The 22517-nt window shown below is 47.4% G+C and overlaps 1 protein-coding gene across 1 annotated transcript in view; it reads left to right on the forward strand.

Moving 5' to 3' along the window:
- The first annotated feature begins 544 nt into the window (after window positions 1-544).
- EHD1 (EH domain containing 1) overlaps window positions 545-22517 on the forward strand; it is a 36606-nt gene continuing 14633 nt past the window's right edge. The window contains exons 1-2 of the mRNA XM_038409367.2: window positions 545-1470; window positions 5647-5744. Coding sequence (XP_038265295.1) covers window positions 1067-1470; window positions 5647-5744 — 502 coding nt within the window. The 5' untranslated portion in view covers window positions 545-1066. The remainder of the gene's footprint in view (window positions 1471-5646; window positions 5745-22517) is intronic.

Consider the following 22517-nt stretch of genomic DNA (forward strand, 5'->3'; position numbering starts at 1 on the left):
GATGGATTCGGAGCAGCAGTGTCCGGCAGGATAGAGTCAGAGGGCGACCGGGGGAATGGTGTCAAAAGGTTGGGGCCTTCAGGGGACAAGGCCCCCGCCCCCTATCTGCCCCCTCCTACTTCCTGCCCCCCTCAGAGCCCCCGAGCCCCAACTCCTCCTGCTCCTTGTCCCCTGACCGCTCCCTCAAAGGACCTTGCGCCCCAAACCGCCCCCCCTCCCTGTCCCCTGACTGACCCCCGGCCCCTATCCACCGGGACTCCCACGCCCTGTCCAACCCCCCTGTTCCCCGGCCCCCTACCGCCCCACAACCTCCGTCCCCTCCAGTCGGCCCCCCCCGTTCCCTGACTGCCGCCCGGAACCTCCTGCCCCTAACCGCTCCCTGTCCCCTGACTGCCCCCCGGGATCCGCGCGCGCGCCGCCGCCACCCCCTTACCATGCCGCTCAAAGCAGCAGGAGCGCGCAGCCCGGCTGCCTCTGCAGCGGCGTAGCTGCGGGGGCGGGGCCGGGGCCTAGCCTCCCCTGCCAGGCGCTCAGGAGCCGGGCCGGGCCGGACGTGGCCCGCGGGCCGTAGTTTGCCCACCTCTGCCCTACGTCCGACATGATCCCACAAGTCCTCCTTTCCTTTTGGCGAACACAGACCAACGCGGCCGCTCCTCTGAAACCTACTTTTGCCACAGTAACTGTCATGGCGGCTCGTGGGGGGCGGGGCGCAGACGGGAGACTCTAGAGCTACTTCCACCCCAGTAACTGTCACGGAGGCCAGGGAGAGGCAAAAAGCGGACGAGAGGGGCGGAAGTGACGACATTACTATTGTGGAGCGGTGGCAAAGAAGGCTTAGGGCGAGGGAGCAGGGCGGAAGCGGCTCACACGGCGGGCACCAATCAGCTTCTCGGGGGCGTGGCCGAGGGGCGGGGATACGTATAAATGCAGGCTCTGAGGGGGAGACGCTTTATTCAGCGGCAGGCGGCTGAGCCGGGCAGTGGGCGTCGCTGTCCCGCTCCTCCTGGTCGCGCTCCCGTCCCCGCTTGTAACGCAGCCTCCCCCCGCCCCTCCAGTCCCCGCAGCCATGTTCAGCTGGGTGAGCAAGGACGCGCGGCGGCGCAAGGAGCCGGAGCTGTTCCGCACGGTCTCGGAGGGGCTGAAGCAGCTCTACGCCACCAAGCTGCTGCCCTTGGAGGAGTACTACCGCTTCCACGACTTCCACTCCCCCGCGCTGGAGCCGGCCGACTGGGAGAACAAGCCCATGGTGCTGCTGGTGGGGCAGTACAGCACGGGCAAGACCACCTTCATCCGGCACCTCATCGAGCAGGACTTCCCGGGCATGCGCATCGGGCCCGAGCCCACCACCGACTCCTTCATCGCCGTCATGGGCGGCGAGACCGAGGGCGTCGTCCCTGGCAACGCCCTGGTGGTCGACCCGCGGCGGCCCTTCCGCAAGCTCAACGCCTTCGGCAACGCTTTTCTCAACAGGTGAGCGGGGCGGGGGGGGCCCTCCGGCGCCGCTCGCCGCCAGCCTTCAACGCACGTGTGGGGGCGGGGGCTGCAGCGCCACACGCGGCCCTCCGCGCCTTTCTCAACAGCGCAGGGCTGGCCTGGGGCCTCCGTGGCCCCTCATGGCACCCCTAGACTCTAGCTTCTCACCGTCCTCAACAGGTGAGAGCCTGGCTACGGGGGACCACACTCAACTGCAGCGCTCCCCCCCCAGCGCCTTCCTCGATAGGTGAGGCTGGGCTGCTGCGTGGCATGAGTGGCGCTGCTGGCACCCCCCGTTCGACCTTAGTAAGAACATAAGAACAGCCATACTGGGTGAGACCAAAGGTCCATCCATGCCAGGAATCCTGTCGGCCGACAGTGGCCAGTGCCAGGTGCCCCAGAGGGAGTGAATTTAACAGGTAATGTTCAAGTGATCTCTCTCCTGCCATCCACCTCCACCCTCTGACAAACAGAGGCTAGGGACGCCATTCCTTACCCATCCTGGCTAATAGCCATTAATGGACTTAACCTCCATGAATTTATCCAGTTCTCTTTTAAACCCTGTTATAGTTTGAGCCTTCACAACCTCCTCAGGCAAGGAGTTCCACAGGTTGACTGTGCACTGAGTGAAGAAGAGCTTCCTTTATTTGTTTTAAACCTGCCGCTCATTAATTTAATTTGGTGGCCCCTAGTTCTTGTATTACGGGAACAAGTCAATAACTTTTTCTTCACTTTCTCCACACCACTCACGATTTTATATACCTCTTTCATATCCCCCCTTAGTCTCCTCTTTTCTAAACTGAAAAGCCTTAGCCTCTTTAATCTCTCCTCATATGGGACCCATTCCAACCCCTAATCATTTTAGTTGCCCTTTTCTAATGCCAGTATATCTTTTTGGAGATGAGGGGACTACATCTGTATGCAGTATTCAAGATGTGGGTGTACCATGGTTTTATATGAGAGCAATAAGATATTCTGTCTTATTCTCTATACCTTCTAGTACCATCTTCAAGAGGTAAGACCCTGGTGTGGAGGCCCCAGGGTGGGTAGGGATGCAGGGGGAGCCTGCCAATAATACTTGTCAGTCCCCAGACTTATGTCAATCTCCTTCATGCAGATCCCTGTACCAATTCCTGTATAATACATGTGCCCCTGTCCAAAGCCAGAGATGGGGGTTTCATCTGTTGAGGTACATGGCCGGTGGGGATGGGGAGCTGTCATTTTACAGTTAATGCTGAGCAGGACTCAACTCTTCTCTCCTCCTCTTTCTCCATCCCCCAGGACCTAACTGAAACAACCCTGGGGACTCCACCCCCAGACTGTTTACTGTGTCCTGACAGACTATAAACATTTGCAAGCGGGGCCTGTTTGAGAACCGCTGCTCTAAGGCATAGTTCTTGGATACCTCCCCTATAAATGCTGCAGCCAAATTCTGTTAACTCCCTCCCTGCCCCATAGGCAGTCTTCTGCCTCTGAATGTCCTCAGGCAGAAGGCGTTTTTTGTGCATAACTGCATAGCGATGCCTTCCCCTCAATGGCTCAGATTTCGATAGCAGTGTTGGTCACATCTGATGGGTTCATGGAGGGGGTGCTGACTAAAATTTACTAGGAACTGACCCTAAACAAACATGAAACTGACTGGGCGTTTTCCCAAGTTGAAATAGGAGAAAAATTAATATTAAAGCAAGTTAACTTAAACTTCCCAAACTCCGTTCCTCAAAACTAAAGAGGACTAACTCTAAGAAGAGAACATAATTTATTTTAAAAAGTCTTAACATGACAGCATCTCTTAACTTGAACCCAATTCTCTGGTCCTGCAGGGGGGTTCAGGAGCTCCCTTGGAAGCAGAGGTATTGCAGAGTACCCCTGCTAGTGGACATTTCCGAGCATGTGACTGCTTCTGTAGTTGAAAGGGGAGAGTTTCACTTCAAGGTTAAAATACAAAATTGTGATGCCTCATAAGGAAATGGGTCATTCAGGGATATCCAGCCACAGGTTCTCATAATCATCCAGAAATGGGCTTCCTGCCCTTGGTGATAGAAGATAATTTCATAGCTGACCATGAGGGCATGATGCAGGAGGGCATGAATGAAACACTTGAAAACCATAGCATACAGCTTGAACTCATGATCAGGGCCCCTCTCAATTCATGGCTGCTTCCTCTCTGCCCAGAAGGATGCCTTTCTGACAATTCTAGGTCAGGATCTACTAGCTGTTTGTGAGCTGGCTTTTTTTATAAACCAGTCCTAGATGGCATTTAAGCCCCACTGTTAAATGGGTCTCTGGAATGTTGGCCTCTGATCTTCCTGTTGGAGGAAAATGAAGACTGTTAATGCTTAACCCAAGTTGTCTCATCTGGATGGCCTAGAGGTTTTTAAAAAAGTCTTGTGTATTGCAACTTTAATATACTATATCCTTTTAATCTGTTAACTGTCTTAGCCAGTGGGTTCTTCAGATGTAACAAAGGTCTCTCTTGCATTCCTCCTAAAGCTCCTTAAAGGAGCACTGCAGGGTCTCTAGGCTCAATAAAGGAGTAGCAGGTTTAGCCTCATGTCCCTGTTCTTCCTTCCCCTACCCCCACTGCTGTGCTATAATCACCACGATAAAGGTGTCTGTGTATTAGCAGCAAAGCATGCAGTTTCAAACTAAGATCAAATGTTAAAAATGCTAAAATGTTCAGCTTTTAAAACTGCTCAGTCTCTTCTGAAACACTAGGGATTAAGGGTTACAATGAGTGTTGTGCAGGAGTTGAGATTTCCTGCCTTTTTATGAAATCCATGTCAGCTCAGCACAATTGCCTTGCTGTTGTAGTTGATCACTCTTCCTTTCTGCATAGCTAGCTGAAATCTCCTCCAACAGAAAGCAGCTGTGGACTCCGCTGAGGAACTAAAATTGCTGTGGACTCAACTTCTGAAATAAGAACAAGCTAAATATGTTTCCAGTTGGTTTGCCTAGTGGAAAAATGAATTCCAGCAAATTTTTGCTCTTGACTCATTTTCAAGAGATCTGATCAAAAGTTAGGGAAGAGTGAATGGAAGCATTACATTATGATCATAGAATTGTTGGATTAGTGGAAAGGTTAAGTGTGGAATTCTAAAGTCTGTCACTCTTTCCTTTAAAAAATGTGCTGTTCTGGCATCAAGCTTGTCACACTGTCAGCAGCTGGAAGGTATAAAGTGCACTAACTTGCAGTGTTGACTGACATTTCCAGTTAATACTCATGACTTTACTGCTTTACCGCTTTACTGCTTGCATCTAACATTCTGCATGTTTGTTACTATATCTTATATCTTTTTCTATCAGATTTACTTGTTGCTACTGTTTAGGTGGCTTGGACAATAAAAATAAAGTCAGTTTCACTATTGGGCTTCAAGGTTTCAGATACCAGAGGAATAGCTTAATCCTAAGTGACAGATTAGATGTTGGGCTGCTGCAAATCCAATGACCAGCTCCCAGGATAGCTAAGGCCCTCTGTCAGCTCCATTGAAGCTAATCTACACCAGCTGAAGAGCAAGGCTATTGTCTTCATTGGGATTTAATAGAAATGTCTCTAAATAACAGCACTGCTCTAGTATGGTTCCCTTGTCCTTAGCCTTATATACTTGGTGGCTTCATGCATATAAGGCTGAAGAGCAGGTGTCACATTAGTGTAATTTAAAGAACTGATAAATTGGTAGCTTAAAATTGGTCACTATTGCTAGTAAATCTGCCAAAGCAACTACTCTCCAGTTTCTTTCACATACTTAAAATGCAAGAGGTACACTTCCTATAAGACAGTGAGTCACAGAGGTGAAGTGATTTATAGATAGCAATTCTGCTAGTGCTGTACAAACATAATAAATGACAGCCTATTCCCCCAAAAAGCCTGCTGTCTATCTTAGCATCCCTCCTCCCATATACCTGAGGCTGGATTTAAGCTCACCATACCCTGTTAGGTAAAACTCTCCCTGTCTTACAGATAGGGGAATTAAGGCAGTGTCTGCTGGTGGAGAGGGAGACTTGCCCCTGGTCACATAGGGAGTCTAGCAAAGTAGGCAATTGAATCCAGATATCCTGAGCCCCAGCCTAGACCACATAGCTGGTCTGTCTTGGTTTTTTCTTGCCTCTGATCTTTTACATCCTATAGAAGGAAAGTGCCTAGCCTGTCTAATTTGAGTATCTCTTCTGATGTAGGTTCATGTGTGCCCAGCTACCCAACCCTGTCCTGGATAGCATCAGTATCATTGACACACCTGGTATCCTCTCAGGAGAGAAGCAACGCATAAGCAGAGGTAACTGCTTCCTTTAAATGCATTCCAGTGCCTACATTACATAAGAATTTCCAGACTGGATCTGACGGACCAGTGGGATCATGGAGCCCTAAGTGTGAAACTGGGCATACCACATAATACAAAAATGGACTAGCTTGAGCCATACTTGAGTATCCTTCCATTTATTTTGGCATCTTATAGAGCTCTGGTCTGAAGTACATGTGTGCAAAGCATTTGATACAACAGCAGCAGCAGATTACTACTCCAAGCAAAGGCAGTTTGATTTGTTTCACCTTAGAGGCTAAATAGCTTAACATTAAGTCATCCACTTAAACTTCCTTGTTCTCTGTGGACCAAGGTTTGAGATTTGCCCCAGTGTCAACTCCTCATATAGAAATGATTGGCATCATTGCAAATCCTATTTCACTGGTGGCTAAAACTCCAGTGCTAGTCTGGCTTTCTGGAGCTGTCTGGTGTCTTGGGAATGTTCTCTGGTTCTTGGGTTTGGAAGAGAATAATGTCAATAGAGGTGATCCTCACTTGGAAGGTCTGTCCAAAGACGAGCTTGAAGTGGAGCTGAGGACTTAACTGTGAAGCTGACAAAGTGCATCTGATGTCCATTCCAGAGCCATTGTATTAGGACAAGTCCAGGCCATCTTGGGAGGCTAGCATGGCACCCCCTGGATGCATGCAGGATCGCTTGTTGGTTTGTCAATGCTTTAAGGCCATTTAGAGGTAGAGAAGCATGGTTTAGTGGCTAGGGCATTTGATTTGGAGTGAGAGAAGTGGTTCTATTCTTGGTTCTTGTGACACCCAGGGCAAGTCACTTCCCCTCCCACCCTGTCTGTCCTATTTAGAATAGAAGCTCTTCAGGATGGCAACTCCCTTGTTGTGTGTGGGGCTAGTAATTTTAATAAAAATGAAATAAGAGCTGGCTGTTTGGAGTCATACTCCTGGGTTCTGTTTCTAGATTGAGGAATGCAGTCTAATGGTTAGAGCTGGGGAGTTAGTACTCCTGGGTTCTAGTACCCTCTGCCTTTGCCCTGAGGTAACTAGCTTCATTAATGTACCTCTTTCTGTAGCATAAAATGGGGATGACACCGTCCCACCTCAGTTAGTTGTGAATCATGCTGCTGAGAATGCTAAGCACTTCAGATATCTGAATGAGTTACTTAGCTGAGCCACCTCTTGAAATGAGTGCATGGTCTGTTTCCTTTCCTCTCCACTGTATTGCAGGTAGGGACAACAGCTGACTGAGTTTGCATGTCCCTGCTCATATCAGAAAAGCTTCACCTGTTCAACTGAATCTCATTTAAACTGGTGTAAACCTCAGATGTGTGTTAGCCCGTAATCTTGTAACTCCCCTTACAAGCGAACCAACTTAAAGCAAGTGTTGAATGAGCTTCAGTTCAAATCCATAAGGTGGATGCACCAGTGTAACTTAAGGGCTTGTCTTCACTTTGGAGATCTTAGATGACCCTCTCCCAGGATATCCAAGGCCATCTGTCAGCAGCCATGCTGCAAGCCATACTTGCACTACTCTGTCTTCGCTGCTGTTGCATTCCCCAGGTCATTAGGATTTGTGATGGCACATCCCATGGTGCTTTGTAAAGCAGTAGGCTATACTACTTTGTCTTAATGAATTATGAGAATTCATCTGTCCTGGATGCACAAGAATTGTGGGAAGGCATTGGACTAATAACACTTGAGTGAGTTAGCCTGTCCTTACTGCAAGGTGGTCAGCAAACCAGCCCTCTGGATGGTAGGTCACTATTGTCCCTGTCCTACAGATTTGGGTGGAAAACCTGAGGCACACAGTGGAAGTGATTTGTTTAAGATAAGTGAGCAGCAGGGATGGGGACTAGAACCCCGGTGTCCTGATCATCCAATAACTCCCTGGTCTAAACCACTAGACCAGGGCTCAGCAACCTTTGAGAAGTGGCATGCCAAGCCTTCATTAATTTAAGGTTTTGCATGCCAGTAATTTCGCATTTACAGGGTCCTCCCGATGGAACCCCAGACTGGTAGCAGGCTGAGCGGTACCAGTGGCCAGGACCCCAGCTGGCAGATGGTACCCCAGACTGGCAGCACACTGAGCCACTAAGCCTGCTGCCAGTCTGCAGTTCTGTCCACTGGTCCCTGCCAGCTAGGATCCTGGCTGCCAGCCCTGCTCAGCCTGCTGCCAGCCCAGAGTTCTGTCCATCCAGGCCAGCAGTGGGCTGAGTGGGGCCAGTGGCCAGGACCCTGGCTGGCAGCAGAGTGCCACTGAAAAATCAGCTCACATGCTGCCTTTGGCACGTGTGCTGCAGGTTGCTGACCCCTGCACTAGATCTACTGGCTATAGAGAGGAGAACCCAGGAATCCCCATTCTGTGCTCCAATGAGAAGCCTTTCTTACATCCTGACAAGTGTGTGACACTTCAACTCTCACTTGACTGACTCCCATTCTAGTATTCTTCAGCTTACTGCTTTTACCACACTGGCGATGCTACAAATTCAATGGACAATTATCCAGGTACTACTGATCAATGTGTGTAGTGATGTTGCCACTGAATGGCTTCCTGAGCTGTAGCCTGCAGCACCTGTTGGCTTTAGCATTCCAGAGATCTCATGGCACCAAGTGGCATTTGAACCTAGAAGCTCTCTTCCCTGTAGAGTGAGCCCCCTATCAGGGGAGCAGTGTTCTGAGATTTTGCTTGTGTGGTTGAGTACCATTGGCTTGTACATTTGAGCCTTACTGTGACTATAAGGGACTGGGGAATGCTTGTCTTACAGCATCCCTTGGCTGGAACATGACTGCCAGACTTTAGCCATGTAGATAAATAGTGACTCAATATTGAGGGGGAGAATTTGGCAGGCAGTAATTTCCCATGGCTGAGTGCTCTTGAGTAAAAATAGGATCTGTTCTACATAAGTTCAGGTCCTCTGACCCTGTTAGAAGTGTAGTCCCACCCTTATCACCAGACTACATAGCTCTAGACAGCACTAGGAGTACCTTCCAGTCGTGCATAAATCGTCACAGGTGGCTTATCTCTAACCTCAGCCACAGGTGTGTGCATGTAGTGATGCTTCCAGGTTCATGCTACACTCAATATTGGACCAGGGAGATCAGAAGCACACTGCCCTTGGAGCTCAAGGTGGCAGCATTTGGAATGGTCCCTAGTTCCTGGGGGATTTTCATTGCACTTTCTCAAGGAGGCTGTCTGAGAGCAGCTGTCTCCTGCATGGATGATCTTAAGGTAGAAATTTGAAGCAGCATTGTCAACCCTAGTCCCCATTCCACATCTGTTGGCTCCTGTAAGTGCCTGGAGTGCCTTGGGAGAAACACCAATATCTTCATCTGAGAACCCAGTGTAAAGAGGGCAGGACAGGCTGACTTCTGATTGCCCTAGTTAGAAGTAGGCTTGGCAGAATTTTATTTTTAGCACTTTCCCCACAACTGAAAATTTAAATAGGAAATTATGGAAGGTAGGGGTCAGACAGTTTAATGATCGATTGAGATTCAAAATTTCTAACAATTAAAACACAAACTGTCAACATATGTCAGCATATACAGTGTAAATGTCTCTACAGCTAAATTTGTTTGCCACCTGTTCTGACAGCAACTTTTGAGCACTGATTTGTTTGCATTCATAGCTCCTAGAAGTCACAGCTGAGATTGGGGCAGGGACCATCTGTGTGCACAGTGCCTGGTATGATAGGACTGCGAAGTGAGAAGTAGTATTTATTCCCACTTTATGGAGAGGCAGGGCAGGGAGGGGAACTGAGTCAGAGTAGTGACTTGCCTAGTGCCTCAGAGTTGGGATTAGCACTCAGAGCTTGTGAATCCCAGCCCACTTCCTGAACCTCAAGACCAGCCTTCCTTTCCTTCTAGGGCAGAGGTCCCCAAACTGTCATGGATGAACATTCAGGGGTGCATGGCAGGGCCAGGCCAGCCTGCGGGGAGGGAGGGCCCCAAGCCCTGATCCATGCCTGGCCCTGTCCTGCCCACAGGCTTGGGCTGACTGCAGCCCAGCTGGGAGCTCCACACATGGCCCCAGTCATAGCCCTGGCCTCAGGCCCACCCCAACTGTGACTCCAGCCTTGGCCTCCTTACCCCGTCCACTTCCCTACTCCTGGCCTCACCCCAGGGGTGAGGAGGGGCCACAAACAGGGATAAAGGGGGGGACATGACCCTGAAAAGTTTGGGGATCACTGTTCTAGAGTCAAATGCTCTGTACTGACCTGGCTCTTGTCTCCTGAGGAGCGGCATAAATATTTACCTCTAGCCCCACTTGTTCACAACATCTGACTCTCAATCTCAGGCCTTTTATTGATCTATTGACCTAGTGCTGGCTGTGATCCAGGTCTGACTCTAGCAAGTGCCTGACCTTGACCTAGTGTTTCAGTTTTTCTATTGGTTTCTCAGTGTTTCTGCTAAAGGATTTCACCCCTCTTCTTCACCCCACACAGCTTCAAAGTACCCCACTGTGACTACTCCCCAGCAGAGGAACTGGGCTTGTCATTTCTGTGCTGAGGCTGGTCCCTGCACATTCCCTTCTGTGTCAATCTCTGGGCTCGTTCAGATCTCTGCAAAATCTTGTAGCTTAGCTTTTCCTGAGTATCAAAATCCTGCCATTTGATTACATTGCTCCAGAAGCTCCTGTTGTATTTGTGGCTTTTTGGTTATGGCAAAGGCCGGAAGGAAAATGTCTTGCTTATTAATCACATCAGCCTTTCCAAACCCTCCTGATATTTTTTCCAGTGACTAGTAATGCCTGCAGGAAACTGCTTTCAAAGATAAGGCTCTTGCTGCCCCAGTCAGAAAGAAACCAGGATGTAACCCTAAATAAAGCACCATGAATTGTGGAATAATTTTACCCTTCCCCCTTACAAACCACAGAATTTCTTTGTAATGTAAGTTAGCTGTGTCTCATTCCTGTAGTGAGACTTTTGGACCACTTTAAAAGGATAGGCAGGTCACTTCAGTCCCCAGAACATCTTGTAGGAAAACAAGGTCAAATTCCTTTTTTAAATTTCTAAACTTTCATTGTGACATACTTTGCGGTGTCTGGTCTTGTGCTAGTGCTTCAGGTATGGCTTGCATGGGGGAAGCCTGTGCTAATGATGCAGGTACATAGTTGTGATTCTTTCTCCTCCTGCCTCCCCACATTCTTGTACAGAATAAATGGCTCTTTAGCTTGCTTTTAACCCCTTCCCAAGACACTGAGAAAAGACTGCCTAATACAGAAAGTGTCCCTGTGGGGTTGATTATTCCTGTATAACTAGATCAGTTTAAATCTGCATCTTGGGTTATGCCATTAACTCTCCCTGGTAGTCAAAGCTTAAGTTTAGAAGGTAAAACTGACTGTCTTATTGCCCATGCTCTTCAACACAGAAGGCAATTTGCATTAATACATGGCTGCACTCTCTTTGGCAAAGGCCATTTATGGCACTTGACAGGGACTTGAAAGATCAGGTCAATTCCTGATTCCCACAACCAACTCCATGAGACCCTGGGCAAGTCATTTCCCTGTGTAAAATGGGTATACTTCCTGCCCACAGAGCTTACAGGTGTTGTCTTGCTTTGTTTGGCTAGTGCCTGGCATAGAGCCCTTGATCTGGGGGTTGTGGGCCCTAGATACTACTGTAATCTTAATGTTTGGGTTTAATTATAACAAAATGAAGGGGGGTTTGTAGCTTACATCACCCCTATCCAGTGTCCTCTTTCAGAGCTTTTTCTGGATGCTAGAATTTTGCTGTATTCAGCTCACTAAAACTCCCATTTTTAGTATTGCTGAGCTCCTTCAATGGGGAGTTCTTCTGGGTCTTGGATAACATCATAACTAGCTCCAAGACTATCTGCCTAGGGGGGAAAGTGTATAGACTCAGCCACTGCAGAGCAAACGAGGCTCCTCCCTCAAACTACTGCTAAGTTCACTACTTGATTATTGCAGAATATGTTGTCCTTAAAGCTGCTAGCCTCCATGTTGTCCTGCTGTTAAGCTACATGACAAGCAACAATGGCTAAATCAATTTGTCAAAGGACAGTTTGGTTTTTAAATGAGTCCCCCTAAAATAGGCATGTCAGTGTTGTGCTATAAATTCCTGTAGTTGTAAACAAACTGTGTTTTCACACATGCTGCAGTTCACTGTGGGATGTAGGCTGAGCAGACTCAGTGGAGGACTCTCACAGAGTAAGATCTTGGAATGACTGCTGGTAACAGAGGCTGTGACTGGCTTGACTGCAAGGTGAGAGGCAGGGTGCAGTTTTCATTGATCTCATTGGGTGTCCAGATACAGAACAAATCAAACCAGGATGTTTATGTGCAGGGTGGGTAGTAAGTAAATTTGTGTAGACTCTAAGAAGGCCATATCTGATCTGAGCTGCATAAAGCAAGCCATAGATATTTACCCTTAAGCCCCATAGCTGATGGCTGACACTTCATGCCTCCAAGCCTGGCTGCTAGTCTCAGTCTGCAAGGTGGCCTATTGTTGCCTGTTGCCTTCATAGAGACAGTTGCACTTGGTCTGAATTCCTATATGTAAGGAGGGTGTGTGTGCAGTCCAAGCAATGATTGGGGGTATGAGGACTTCAATAACCCTGTCTTTTTGATCTTGTGTCTGATCAGCTGGACCAGTGCTCTGAGGTGGTGCAAAGAATCCTGACTTAGCTGCCTGGCTCATGTGTGCTCACATGCACCAGGGTCTGCCTGATCACCAGATTTGATTATCAAGGACCTTGAGGTGTTTTGGCCTTCTGCAGCAAGGGGTCTGGGTCACTTGCTGAGATCACCTAATACCCTGCTGTCACAGCCACCTCAGGAATTGGTGGACCCTTGGGCTATATACACACTACAGCTTGTGGGTATGTCACTTGGGAGTGTGAAGTCACCTCCCTGAACTAAAGTTACACAGACCTAAGCACTATGTGGGCAGTGTTACAACATAGCTATCACTGCTTGGGGAGGGGGCTGGCACATGCTGGAGTAATTAAGTTGATTACTTAAGATATTAAGTAATTAAGAGCTCTCAAGCATCTGCATTAGCAATACTGCAGTGGCTTAGCTGGAAGCTCTATAGTGTGGCCATAGTCTTGGTCTCAGGAGGCTTGTGTCCCAGACACGTGTGAGGACTGAAATGTTTTAAGAGTACTTGTGGCACCTTAGAGACTAACAAATTTATTAGAGCATAAGCTTTTGTGAGCTTCAGCTCACTTCATCGGATGCATTTGGTGGAAAAAGCAGAGGAGACTGATTCTCACTGATTAGAACTGTTCAGGGTGTGTTGCCCTGGAGGAATATTCATTGGAGGAGCCATCTGCTATATGGCAATAGCCTTTATCCAGCCTAAATACTCTCCAGTGTTCTAATCTTAGCCAATTAGCATTCCTTCTGTAGGAGGAGTCTTGAATCTTAACTGCATGAAAGGTGCCAGATTAGGTGCTCTTGAGATTTCAGTCCTGTTCTCAGGTATTTCTGAAATGCCTGCTACAATGGTTTAAGGACCTTTCTTCATAGGCAGGTAACTTCATCTGTTCCCTATGTTGTCCTGGTGGTTAAAGTGCTGGACGGGGGCAAAATATTTGGCTTCAATTTCCAGACTCCCTGTGACCTTGGGGCAAGCCGCTTTATCTCTGTGCCTCAGTTTTCCCACTTATAAAGCCAGAGAGAACAATCTTTACTTTCATGGAAAGGTGGACTAGGAAGGGATCAGGTTTCAAGGTAGTGAAGGGGCAGACATGTAGATTTGCTGTCATAACCAGCAATTCTGTTGGTGAGTTGGATACATACCTTGTTCATGGGCTCAGACCCACCAACTCATCTCACCTCAGATGCTAGTGACTTCCCATAATCTTGGCTAGGAATTAAACCCACATTCTAGAGTGACCCTGCATCCCTTCCACCCAATGTAGTCTGAAGCAAATGAATGTCCTTGGATAGTCTGCCTGTAAAGAGCTTTGAGTAGTGCTGGACTGCTACACAGCAGGGCCAGCTTGATCTAATTCTACCTGATGCTGGCTAACATTTTCTTGTGAAGATCTGCCAAGTTCAGTGGCCGAACAGACTGGAAGTTGTAGAGAGCTGTAATTTATTCAACTCAGCAGGGGAATTTAGAATCAAGAGTCCTGGCTTCCCCAGTCTGTCCATACTGCTAAGGCATAGAAGTGCATATCAGAGCATCTCTAAAGAATGCATGGTAAGGTGGGTACTTGGTGTTTAGAACAGCTTTTAACACAGCTTGCTTAACTCTGTTCGTGATTTACATAACTGTTCTGCACAGTATTGCCTTCCATTGTGGGCCTTGCTGAGTCGTAGGAAATCTGGAGTCTGCTACATGCAAACTTCTATTCTGGGGTGTAAGAGCATTGCTTAAACCAAAAACAAATCCAGTCCACATAACTATGGGGTGGGAAGGCTGTCTTCTGCAGCTACAAAGAGGCACTGTGGAGGATTCAAGTCCTGTGCATGGCTTAATGTTCCAACATGGTCCAACTTCAAATTATTTTGAGTTGGTGTGATGACTAAGCATTGGACTGGGAGTTGGTGAGTTCAGTTCCCATCTCTGCTGCTGACCTGCTGTGATCTGGAGCAAGTCCCTTCTCCTTCCCCCTCCCACTTACTGTCTTGACTGTTTAGATTGTAACCTTCTGTATAGGTTCTTTCCTCAAGCTCATCACTACGCTGTCTGATCTTAGGCAATAAGACTAACATCTGTCACATGTTCTTTCAGCCTTTCTGGTCCTAACCCTAAAGAGCTGACAAGATGAACAGATGGAGATTAGCACAGGAGTTCAAGGAAACATTGAGTTGGTATTGGTCAGCATGATAGGCAGTGGACTCAGCATGGCAGTGGCCTAACCATTGGCAAGTTTATTGTAGGCATCACAGCAAAGGGTTTTGAAGGATAATTTTCATTAAAGAAGGCAAGGCAAAAAGATGCACCTTGCACTTGGAGTAGAAAGTGGTGAGATTTGGGATGGGCTTTTGCTCTTGGGAGATTTCATTCTGAAATCTCAGACCAACCTCCAAAAAGCTGTCTCCTGAGCAAGTGAGCTGCTCACTTTATTGTGGAGAATTCCACTGAGCCAGAGGAACAGAAGTGGGTCTCCATCCAGAAATTTTACAGTCTTGTCGTACCCTGGATCCAGGCCATGGTGCACCTGAAGATAAGTACTGAGATCTTGACCTTGATTTCATATTCTATGGCAACAGTTCTCAACCACAGGTCTGTGGACCTGGGGGAGGAGGGGCATAAGCTGGTTTCAGGGAGTCCACCAAAATAAACCAGAGAGCAGAGCCAGCATTAGACTCACTGGGATCCAGGGCAGAAAACTGAATCCTGAGCCCCACTGCCCAGGACTGAAGCCATAGTCCAAGCAACTTAGCTTTGCAAGGTCACATGGGGTCCTGGGCAATTGCTCTGCTTGCTACTCCATAATGCTGACCCTGGTTTTTAATCTACTGAAAAAATTGTGGTTAAGGTTAGCCATGGAATTTTTATAGCATGTTGGAGGGGCCTCAAAGAAAAAGGTTGAACACCCCTGTTCTATGGGATGTAATGTAGAAGAGGTTTGATGCACTCATGGTAACCCAGGTTGCTGATGAGATATTCTGTACCAGTTGAAGTTACCTAAGTGCCAAAGACTTCATGCCCTTGTGTTGTAGTCTGCCCAGAAAAGATGTGAATAGTGAGGCCAGCTCATTCACCAGGAGGGGGTGGAGTCTGAGCTAACCAGAAATGGTAGAAAGTATGCTACTACATGAGTAGCCTCTGTGAAATCCTCTGGATATGAACGGAGTCTGTCACTTTGCACAAAGGGGCCCTTATCTGAATTGGGGCCTCAAGACCTTACAGGAATAAACTGTAGGATTCCTTGTACGGAGAGTCATTCACTTTGGGGCTTAGTAGCTGGTGTAGCTGCCTCAATGCAGATCCTATTGCCCTAGTGTGCATGGCTTATCTTGGAAGTTAGCATTTTGTCTGTACTAAGACTTCAGACAATGCCTAAAATGAGATGTTAAAATACCTGGATTTGGCTGCCCTCTACAACTCATGGCTTGCTGCATAAACGGCATTCTTGTACCAGTGAATGCTGGGCCCTCTAATGCACCAGAACACTACTTGGCTGCACCATTAATAGAGTAGGGAATGCTGGTTAAACAAACGTGCACTGCTTTGTAAGGGGAAAAGCTAGTTGAACGGGGCTTTCCAACACCAAAGGAGAGCCTTTGTGTAGGCTGGCCCTGAAGCAAAGATCCCATCAGTTATTTTTGAATAGCCTGGGAAGGGGTGTGGGGGTGGTGCTGTACAGCTGTCAGTTCAAGATGCTACAGCCAGTTACACTCACTTGGTTTTGCCTTTGGGAGCAAATCAAAGGGGTCTCTAGCCCAGTAGTCACCAACTGGTCAATCTGAGAGGATCTCCCAGTCAGTTGCAATCTCCAGCAGTGCAGCATGGCTGCCACTAAGGCAGGCTCCCTCCCTACCCCAGCCCCACACTGCTCCTGGAAGCATCCAGTGCAGCCCTTGGGGTGGAGGGGGAGCAGGAGTCTCCCTTTGTTGCTACCTGAAAGCACCACCCCCACACCTCCCATTGGCCAGGAGAACTGCAGGGGTGGTCCTTATAGAGGGGTAGTGTGCAGAGCCACATGGTCACAGGACCCCCCTGCCCCTGTAGGGGTGTGTTGGCCCCTTCCAGGAGCAGTATGGGGCCAGGGTAGGCAGGGAGCCTGCCTTAGCAGCAGCTGCACTGCAATGCCTATGGGAGCCACCAGAGGTCAGGGCCACCTGGTGGGAGGCTGCACCCCAACACTCTGTCCCAGTCCAGAGCCCCCTCCTGCACCAAAACACCCTCCTAGAGCTTGCACACCTCACCCCCTCCTGCACTCTGAACCCTTCAGCCCCAGCTCAGAGCCCACACCCCCTCCCAACCCAAATCCCCTACCCAGCTTGGTGAAAGTGAGGGTAAGGGAGAGCAAGCAACAGGAGTGGGTGGGGGGAATGGAGTGAGGGGGGCAGGCCCTCAGGGAAGGGGTGGGATAGATCCTGGGTTGCCCTTAAATTCAAAAAGTGATCTTGACCATAAAGGTTGGAGACCACTGCTGTAGCATCTAAGTGACTGACTCACTTGCTGACAAGCTCTTGAGTCCTGCACCTCTAGGATCTGTTGCACAAACATAACTACATACCTCCCAGAATATCTTCCCCCTTGTAACATTCCACCATTCACCACTGAAACTAGCTTTGCCAGTGTTAACTTCAAGGTCCTGCCCACAGATAAGGCAGTTACTTCGGCCTCTAATTCAAATATTATGAAATGCAGCCCATTTTTGGGGAGCACTGCATGTGAGGTATCAAGCAGAATCACCCAGTGACTTGAGATGAGCCTCCCAAGTGACTAATTGCTAGATGCAAAAAACCACAAACCTACTGTAAAACTTTAAACTATATTGCAAAGTGGCAACAATAACTTATTACAATGCATAGTGCACTGCAGCTTATTTACTAGTGTGGTGTAGTCTTCCTGTCCTCTATAATAATAGAGAATATAACAGCTCTGGCTAGCCTGAAATGGGGACACTGAATGAGGAGCAGCAAATTTCAAAATGAAAGGTGAGAAACTCTTCTGTGGAACTTGCTGTCACATAAGGAGCCTAGCAGAGTTCCAAAGGTCACTTATGTGCCCAGGGAGAACATTCAGTTGTTACATTATCAGTTTGTCTTGTAGTAGTGCCCAGAAGCCCCAGACATGGACAGGACCCCATTGTGCCAGGTACTGTACACAAACAGCTCAAAGATCCCTTTCCCCCAAAATACAAGCAAAGAACAAGAGACAATAGGTGGATGCTCAACTAGACCAGGTCTCAGTGGCTCAGGGACTGTCCTGTCTATAGCACCCAATTCAAAAGAGCTTGCAGGCTACTGGGGGTTGAAAGTGGGGAATAGGATAATGGACTCGATGAGTCCATAGATCTGATCTAGTCAACTTGAGAGACAAGGTCAGTGAGGTAATTTTTACTGGACCAACTTCTATTGCTTAAAGGCAACCTTTCAAACTTGCAGAGCTCTAATATTGTGGGACCAACATGGCTACAACACTGCAAACTTACAGTTGAAGCAGTTCTGCAGGAACATGAAGTGTTTGGGCCACTGATTCTACTTGAATTTCTGTCCAGGGGAGGACAAAGACTTTCTATAAACCTTACTTGGCAAAACTTGCCAGCCAAGGCACGGAATTTACTTGTGTTCCTAGTCACCATGATCTAACCCACCTTACCTATAGATTGCTTCACCTGTGAGTGGAGCAATGCAAAGACCAATCTGCTCCCCTTGAACAGTCCCATGCAGTGTCCATGACTTTTCTTAACCTCTAATTGTGCTCTAACCAAGGGCAACTGAGAGGCCATGGGAAAATTCCCAGTTTGACCAAACAGGCCACAACTTCTTTAACAACTCCAGGAGGAAGAACTTTCTTAAAACATTGCTTCTTAAAAAAGCAGACCCGTAGCAGCAGTCAGACTTGCTGATTCACAAGTAGCTATGGGATTGGAATGTCTCTAACATTACTCGTGTATTGTAGGAGTGCTGATCTCCAATTTTCTCCATTCTTGACTCTGCAGTTGACTAATGTGGCTCTAGCCCGGGGTGGGCAAACTTTTTGGCCTGAGGGCCCCATCAGGGTACAAAACTGTATGGAGGGCTGGGTAGGGAAGTCTGCCTCCACAAACAACCTGGCCCCTGCCTGCCCCCTTAAAACCCCAACCCATCCAACCCCCCCACTCCTTTCCCCTGACCACCCCTGGACCCCACCCTTATCTAGATTCCCTGTCCCCTGACTGCCCCCCAGGATCCCCTTGCCCCTTATCCAATGCCCCAGCCCCCTTACTATGCTGCTCAGAGCAGCATGTCTGACTGCTGCCCAGCCCTGCAGCCCAGAGCGCTGCCTGTGCAGTGGCGTGGCTGCAGGGGAGGGGGACAGTGCAGGGGAGGGGCAGGGGCTGGGCAGCACAGACCCACAGACCATAATTGGCCCACCTCTGGTCTAGGCAGATGGGTTGGCTCTTTCCCCACCTGCACAATGCACCCTATAATGCATAACCAGAATATGGTTATACTGAGTGCTTTCCTCTGTAAAGAAATGTCAGGTCAAGATTGTGACAACACTGTGTATTGTACCTGTCGGGTGTGGTTCAGCAGTCAGGGATAGCAAGGGAGCACACAACTGTCTTAATTCAAAGACAGGCCTCTAAAGGGCAGCATTCTCTCTGCCTTGCTTTAAAGGCCTTACCCATGTCCTGTGCAGGTTAAACCTCCAGATGTCCCATAAGCAGGGGAGGTGTACTCTCAGGCTTATGTTGCCAAAGGTCACAGTATCGTGAATTTGTGGCTGAGCTTGTGATAACCCAAGTGTCCTGACTTGATTTCCCCAGTCCTTACCGCTAGCCATGCTGCCATAACTTCAGCAACCCTTTGGTTTTTTTTACATTGACCTGGATGTGTATTGTACTTTGTGGTACAGCTAGATACTTTGTGGTAAAGATTACCCAAAACTTCTAAAAACCAATTGGTCATACAAAACAGGATGGCTTGTAGCTGTCAAGAAACAGCCAGATTATTCACAATATAACTTCCAGTACATAAGTGACAGGTCCAAGCACTGGGAAAGTAGGCTGGGGCTTCAAGAAATCCTGAGATTTTAAGACAGATCTGTGTCATCTGACTTGAGGCTTTAGTAGTCCTACGTTCAAACTCTCCCCTCTAACTATGAAGACTGTATAATATGGTTCTGGGAGCCAAGCCTTTAAGAAATGACATCTTGTGAGTTGGCAGTGCTGATATAATGCATATCTCTGCCTTTTGAGGTTCCTCCAGAGGAAGTGGCCACTATTGGTGTATTGGCTTGTATTTGCCCTTAAAGGACAAACTACAGAATTCCCCTTTGGCTTCTGCAGAACTACACAGCTGGTTACTTCCCACTTTTTCATTTCCTTGTCAGTAAATTGATGAACTCGTGTGGCCAGCCTTAGTAAATTCATCAGCAGAGCAATGGACTTACTCTCCAATCCTTGTTTACACAGCCAGATGTAAGAGGGAGAGGCAGCTGTGATTCTCCCATGATGTATAAGGGATTCCATTCCACTGTGCAACTAAACTTGAGAAGCTCTGTCTTTGGATTCAGGTGCAGTAGCATAGTCCCAATTGCCTTGCTTTAGCCACTGGAGTTGACTCCTGGGTCCTATTCCTTGCTCTGCCAGTGATCTTTGCTGTGATCTGTGACAAGTGCCTTCCCCCGTGCCTGTTTCCTCTTTACACTGCAAGCTCTAAGTCAGCGGGTGTCTAGGCACAATGAGGTCTTGATCTCTGCCGGTGCAGCCCTTTAGGCACTATTGCAGTACAAATTAACTCTGAAGTACATCACTCTCTTCTTGATACCAGGTATATGGAGCCTTTGTATTTGAAGTGCTCTAGAAGGGCAAGAAGCATAGTGTAAATGCTGTAGGATGCGTACCAATGCTGTCTCAAGTTTAGCCTGAGTTCTTGAGCTGTGGGCAGGCACACTGGATTAGGACTCCAACTTGGGTTCTGTTCCTAGCTCTGCCCCAGCCTACTGTGAGACCTGAAGAAGTCATCCTCCTTCTCCCAATTTGTAAAATGAGAACAGTGCTCCTTTGTAAATTGCTCTGAGGCCTGTGGATGAAGATGACGGGCAGGGAAATCAGAACATAAGAATGGCCATACAGGGTCAGACCAAAGGTCCATCCATCCCAGTAATCCTGTCTTCCAACAGTGGCCAATGCCAGGTGCCACAGAGGGAGTGAACCTAACAGGAAAAGATCTAGTGATCTCTCTCATGCCATCCATCTCCACTCTTTGACAAACAGAGGCTAGGGACACTATTCCTTGCCCATCCTGGCTAATAGCCATTAATGGACTTAATCTCCATGAATGTATCCAGTTTTTAAAACCCTGTTATAGTCCTAGCCTTCACAACCTCCTCAGGCAAGGAGTTCCACAGGTTGACTGTGTGCACTGAATGAAGGAACTTCCTTTTATTTGTTTTAAACCTGCTACCCATTAATTTAATTTGGTGGCCCCTAGTTCTTGTATTATGGGAACAAGGAAATAACTTTTCCTTATCCACTTTCTCCACACCACTCATGATTTTATACATTTCTATCATATCCCCCCTTAGTCTCCTCTTTTCCAAGCTAAGTTCTAGCCTCTTTAATCTCTCCTCATATGGGATCCATTCCAACCCCTAATCATTTTAGTTGTCCTTTTCTGAACCTTTTCTAATGCCAGTATATCTTTCTGGAGATGAGGGGACCACATCTGTATGCAGTATTCAAGATGTGGGCATACCATGGATTTATATAAGGGCAATAAGATATTCTCCATCTTATTCTCTACCTTTTTTAATGATTCCTAATATCCCATTTGCTTTTTTGACTGCCGCTGCACACTGCGTGGACATCTTCAGAGAACTATCCACAATGACTCAAAGATCTTTCTCCTAATTAGTTGTACCTAAATTAGCCCCCATCATATTATGTATAGTTGGGGTTATTTTGTCCAATGTGCATTTTTTTACATTTATCCACATTAAATTTCATTTGCCATTTTGTTGCCCGATCACTGAAACCTGTCATTAGTTTTGTGAGATCTTTTTGAAGTTCTCCACAGTCTGCTTTGGTCTTGACTATCTTGAGCAGTTTAGTATCCTCTGCAAACTTTGCCACCTCACTGTTTACCCCTTCTCCAGATTATTTATGAATAAATTGAATAGGATTGGTCCTAGGACTTCCCCTTGGGGAACACCACTAGTTACCCCTCTCTATTCTGAAAATTTACATTTATTCCTACCCTTTGTTCTCTTAACCAGTTCTCAATCCATGAAGGGATCTTCCCTCTTATCCCATGACAACTTAGTTTACATATGAGCCTTTGGTGAGGGACCTTGTCAAAGGCTTTTTGGAAATCTAAGTACACTATCTCCACTGGATCCCCCTTGTCCATATCTGACCCCCTCGAACTCTAATAGATTAGTAGGACATGATCTCCCTTTACAGAAACCATGTTGACTTTTGCACAATTTGTTCTATATTTCAATTTTATTTACTATTGTTTCAACTAATTTGCCCAGTACTAACATTAGACTGTCTGTAATTGCCAGGATCACCTCTAGAGCCCTTCTTAAATATTGGCATTACATTAGTTATCTTCCAGTCATTGGGTATAAAGAAAAGGAGTACTTGTGGCACCTTAGACAAATTTTGGAGAGGAAGATGTCTCTGTACAAGTTTTTTCATGAAGCTGACAGATTTCCACTCTATACGGCTAAATTCAGTGCCTTGCATAATGACAGGTTTCAGAGTAGCAGCCGTGTTAGTCTGTATTCACAAAAAGAAAAACACAGCTGCTACTCTGAAACCTGTCATTGGGTATAGTAGCTGATTTAAAGAACAGGTTACAAACCATAGTTGTTCCACAATTTCAAATTTGAATTTTCAGAACTCTTGGGTGAATGCCATCTGGTCCCAGTGACTTGTTACTATTGAGTTTCTCAATTAATTCAAAAACCACCTCATGACACTTCAGTTCCTCAGATTTGTCACCTACAAAAGACTTCTCAGGTTTGGGAATCATCCTCAGCTGTGAAGACTGAAGCAAAGAATTCATTTAGTTTCTCTGACTTTATTGTTTGAGTGCTCCTTTTGTGTATCAATTGTCCAGGGGGCCCCACTGGTTGTTTAGCAAGCTTCCTGCTTCTAATGTACTTAAACATTTTGTTACCTTCTGAGTTTTTGGCTAGC

The sequence above is a fragment of the Dermochelys coriacea genome, chromosome 7 (genome assembly GCF_009764565.3).
Source record: "Dermochelys coriacea isolate rDerCor1 chromosome 7, rDerCor1.pri.v4, whole genome shotgun sequence".
Taxonomy (NCBI): Eukaryota; Metazoa; Chordata; order Testudines; family Dermochelyidae; genus Dermochelys; species Dermochelys coriacea.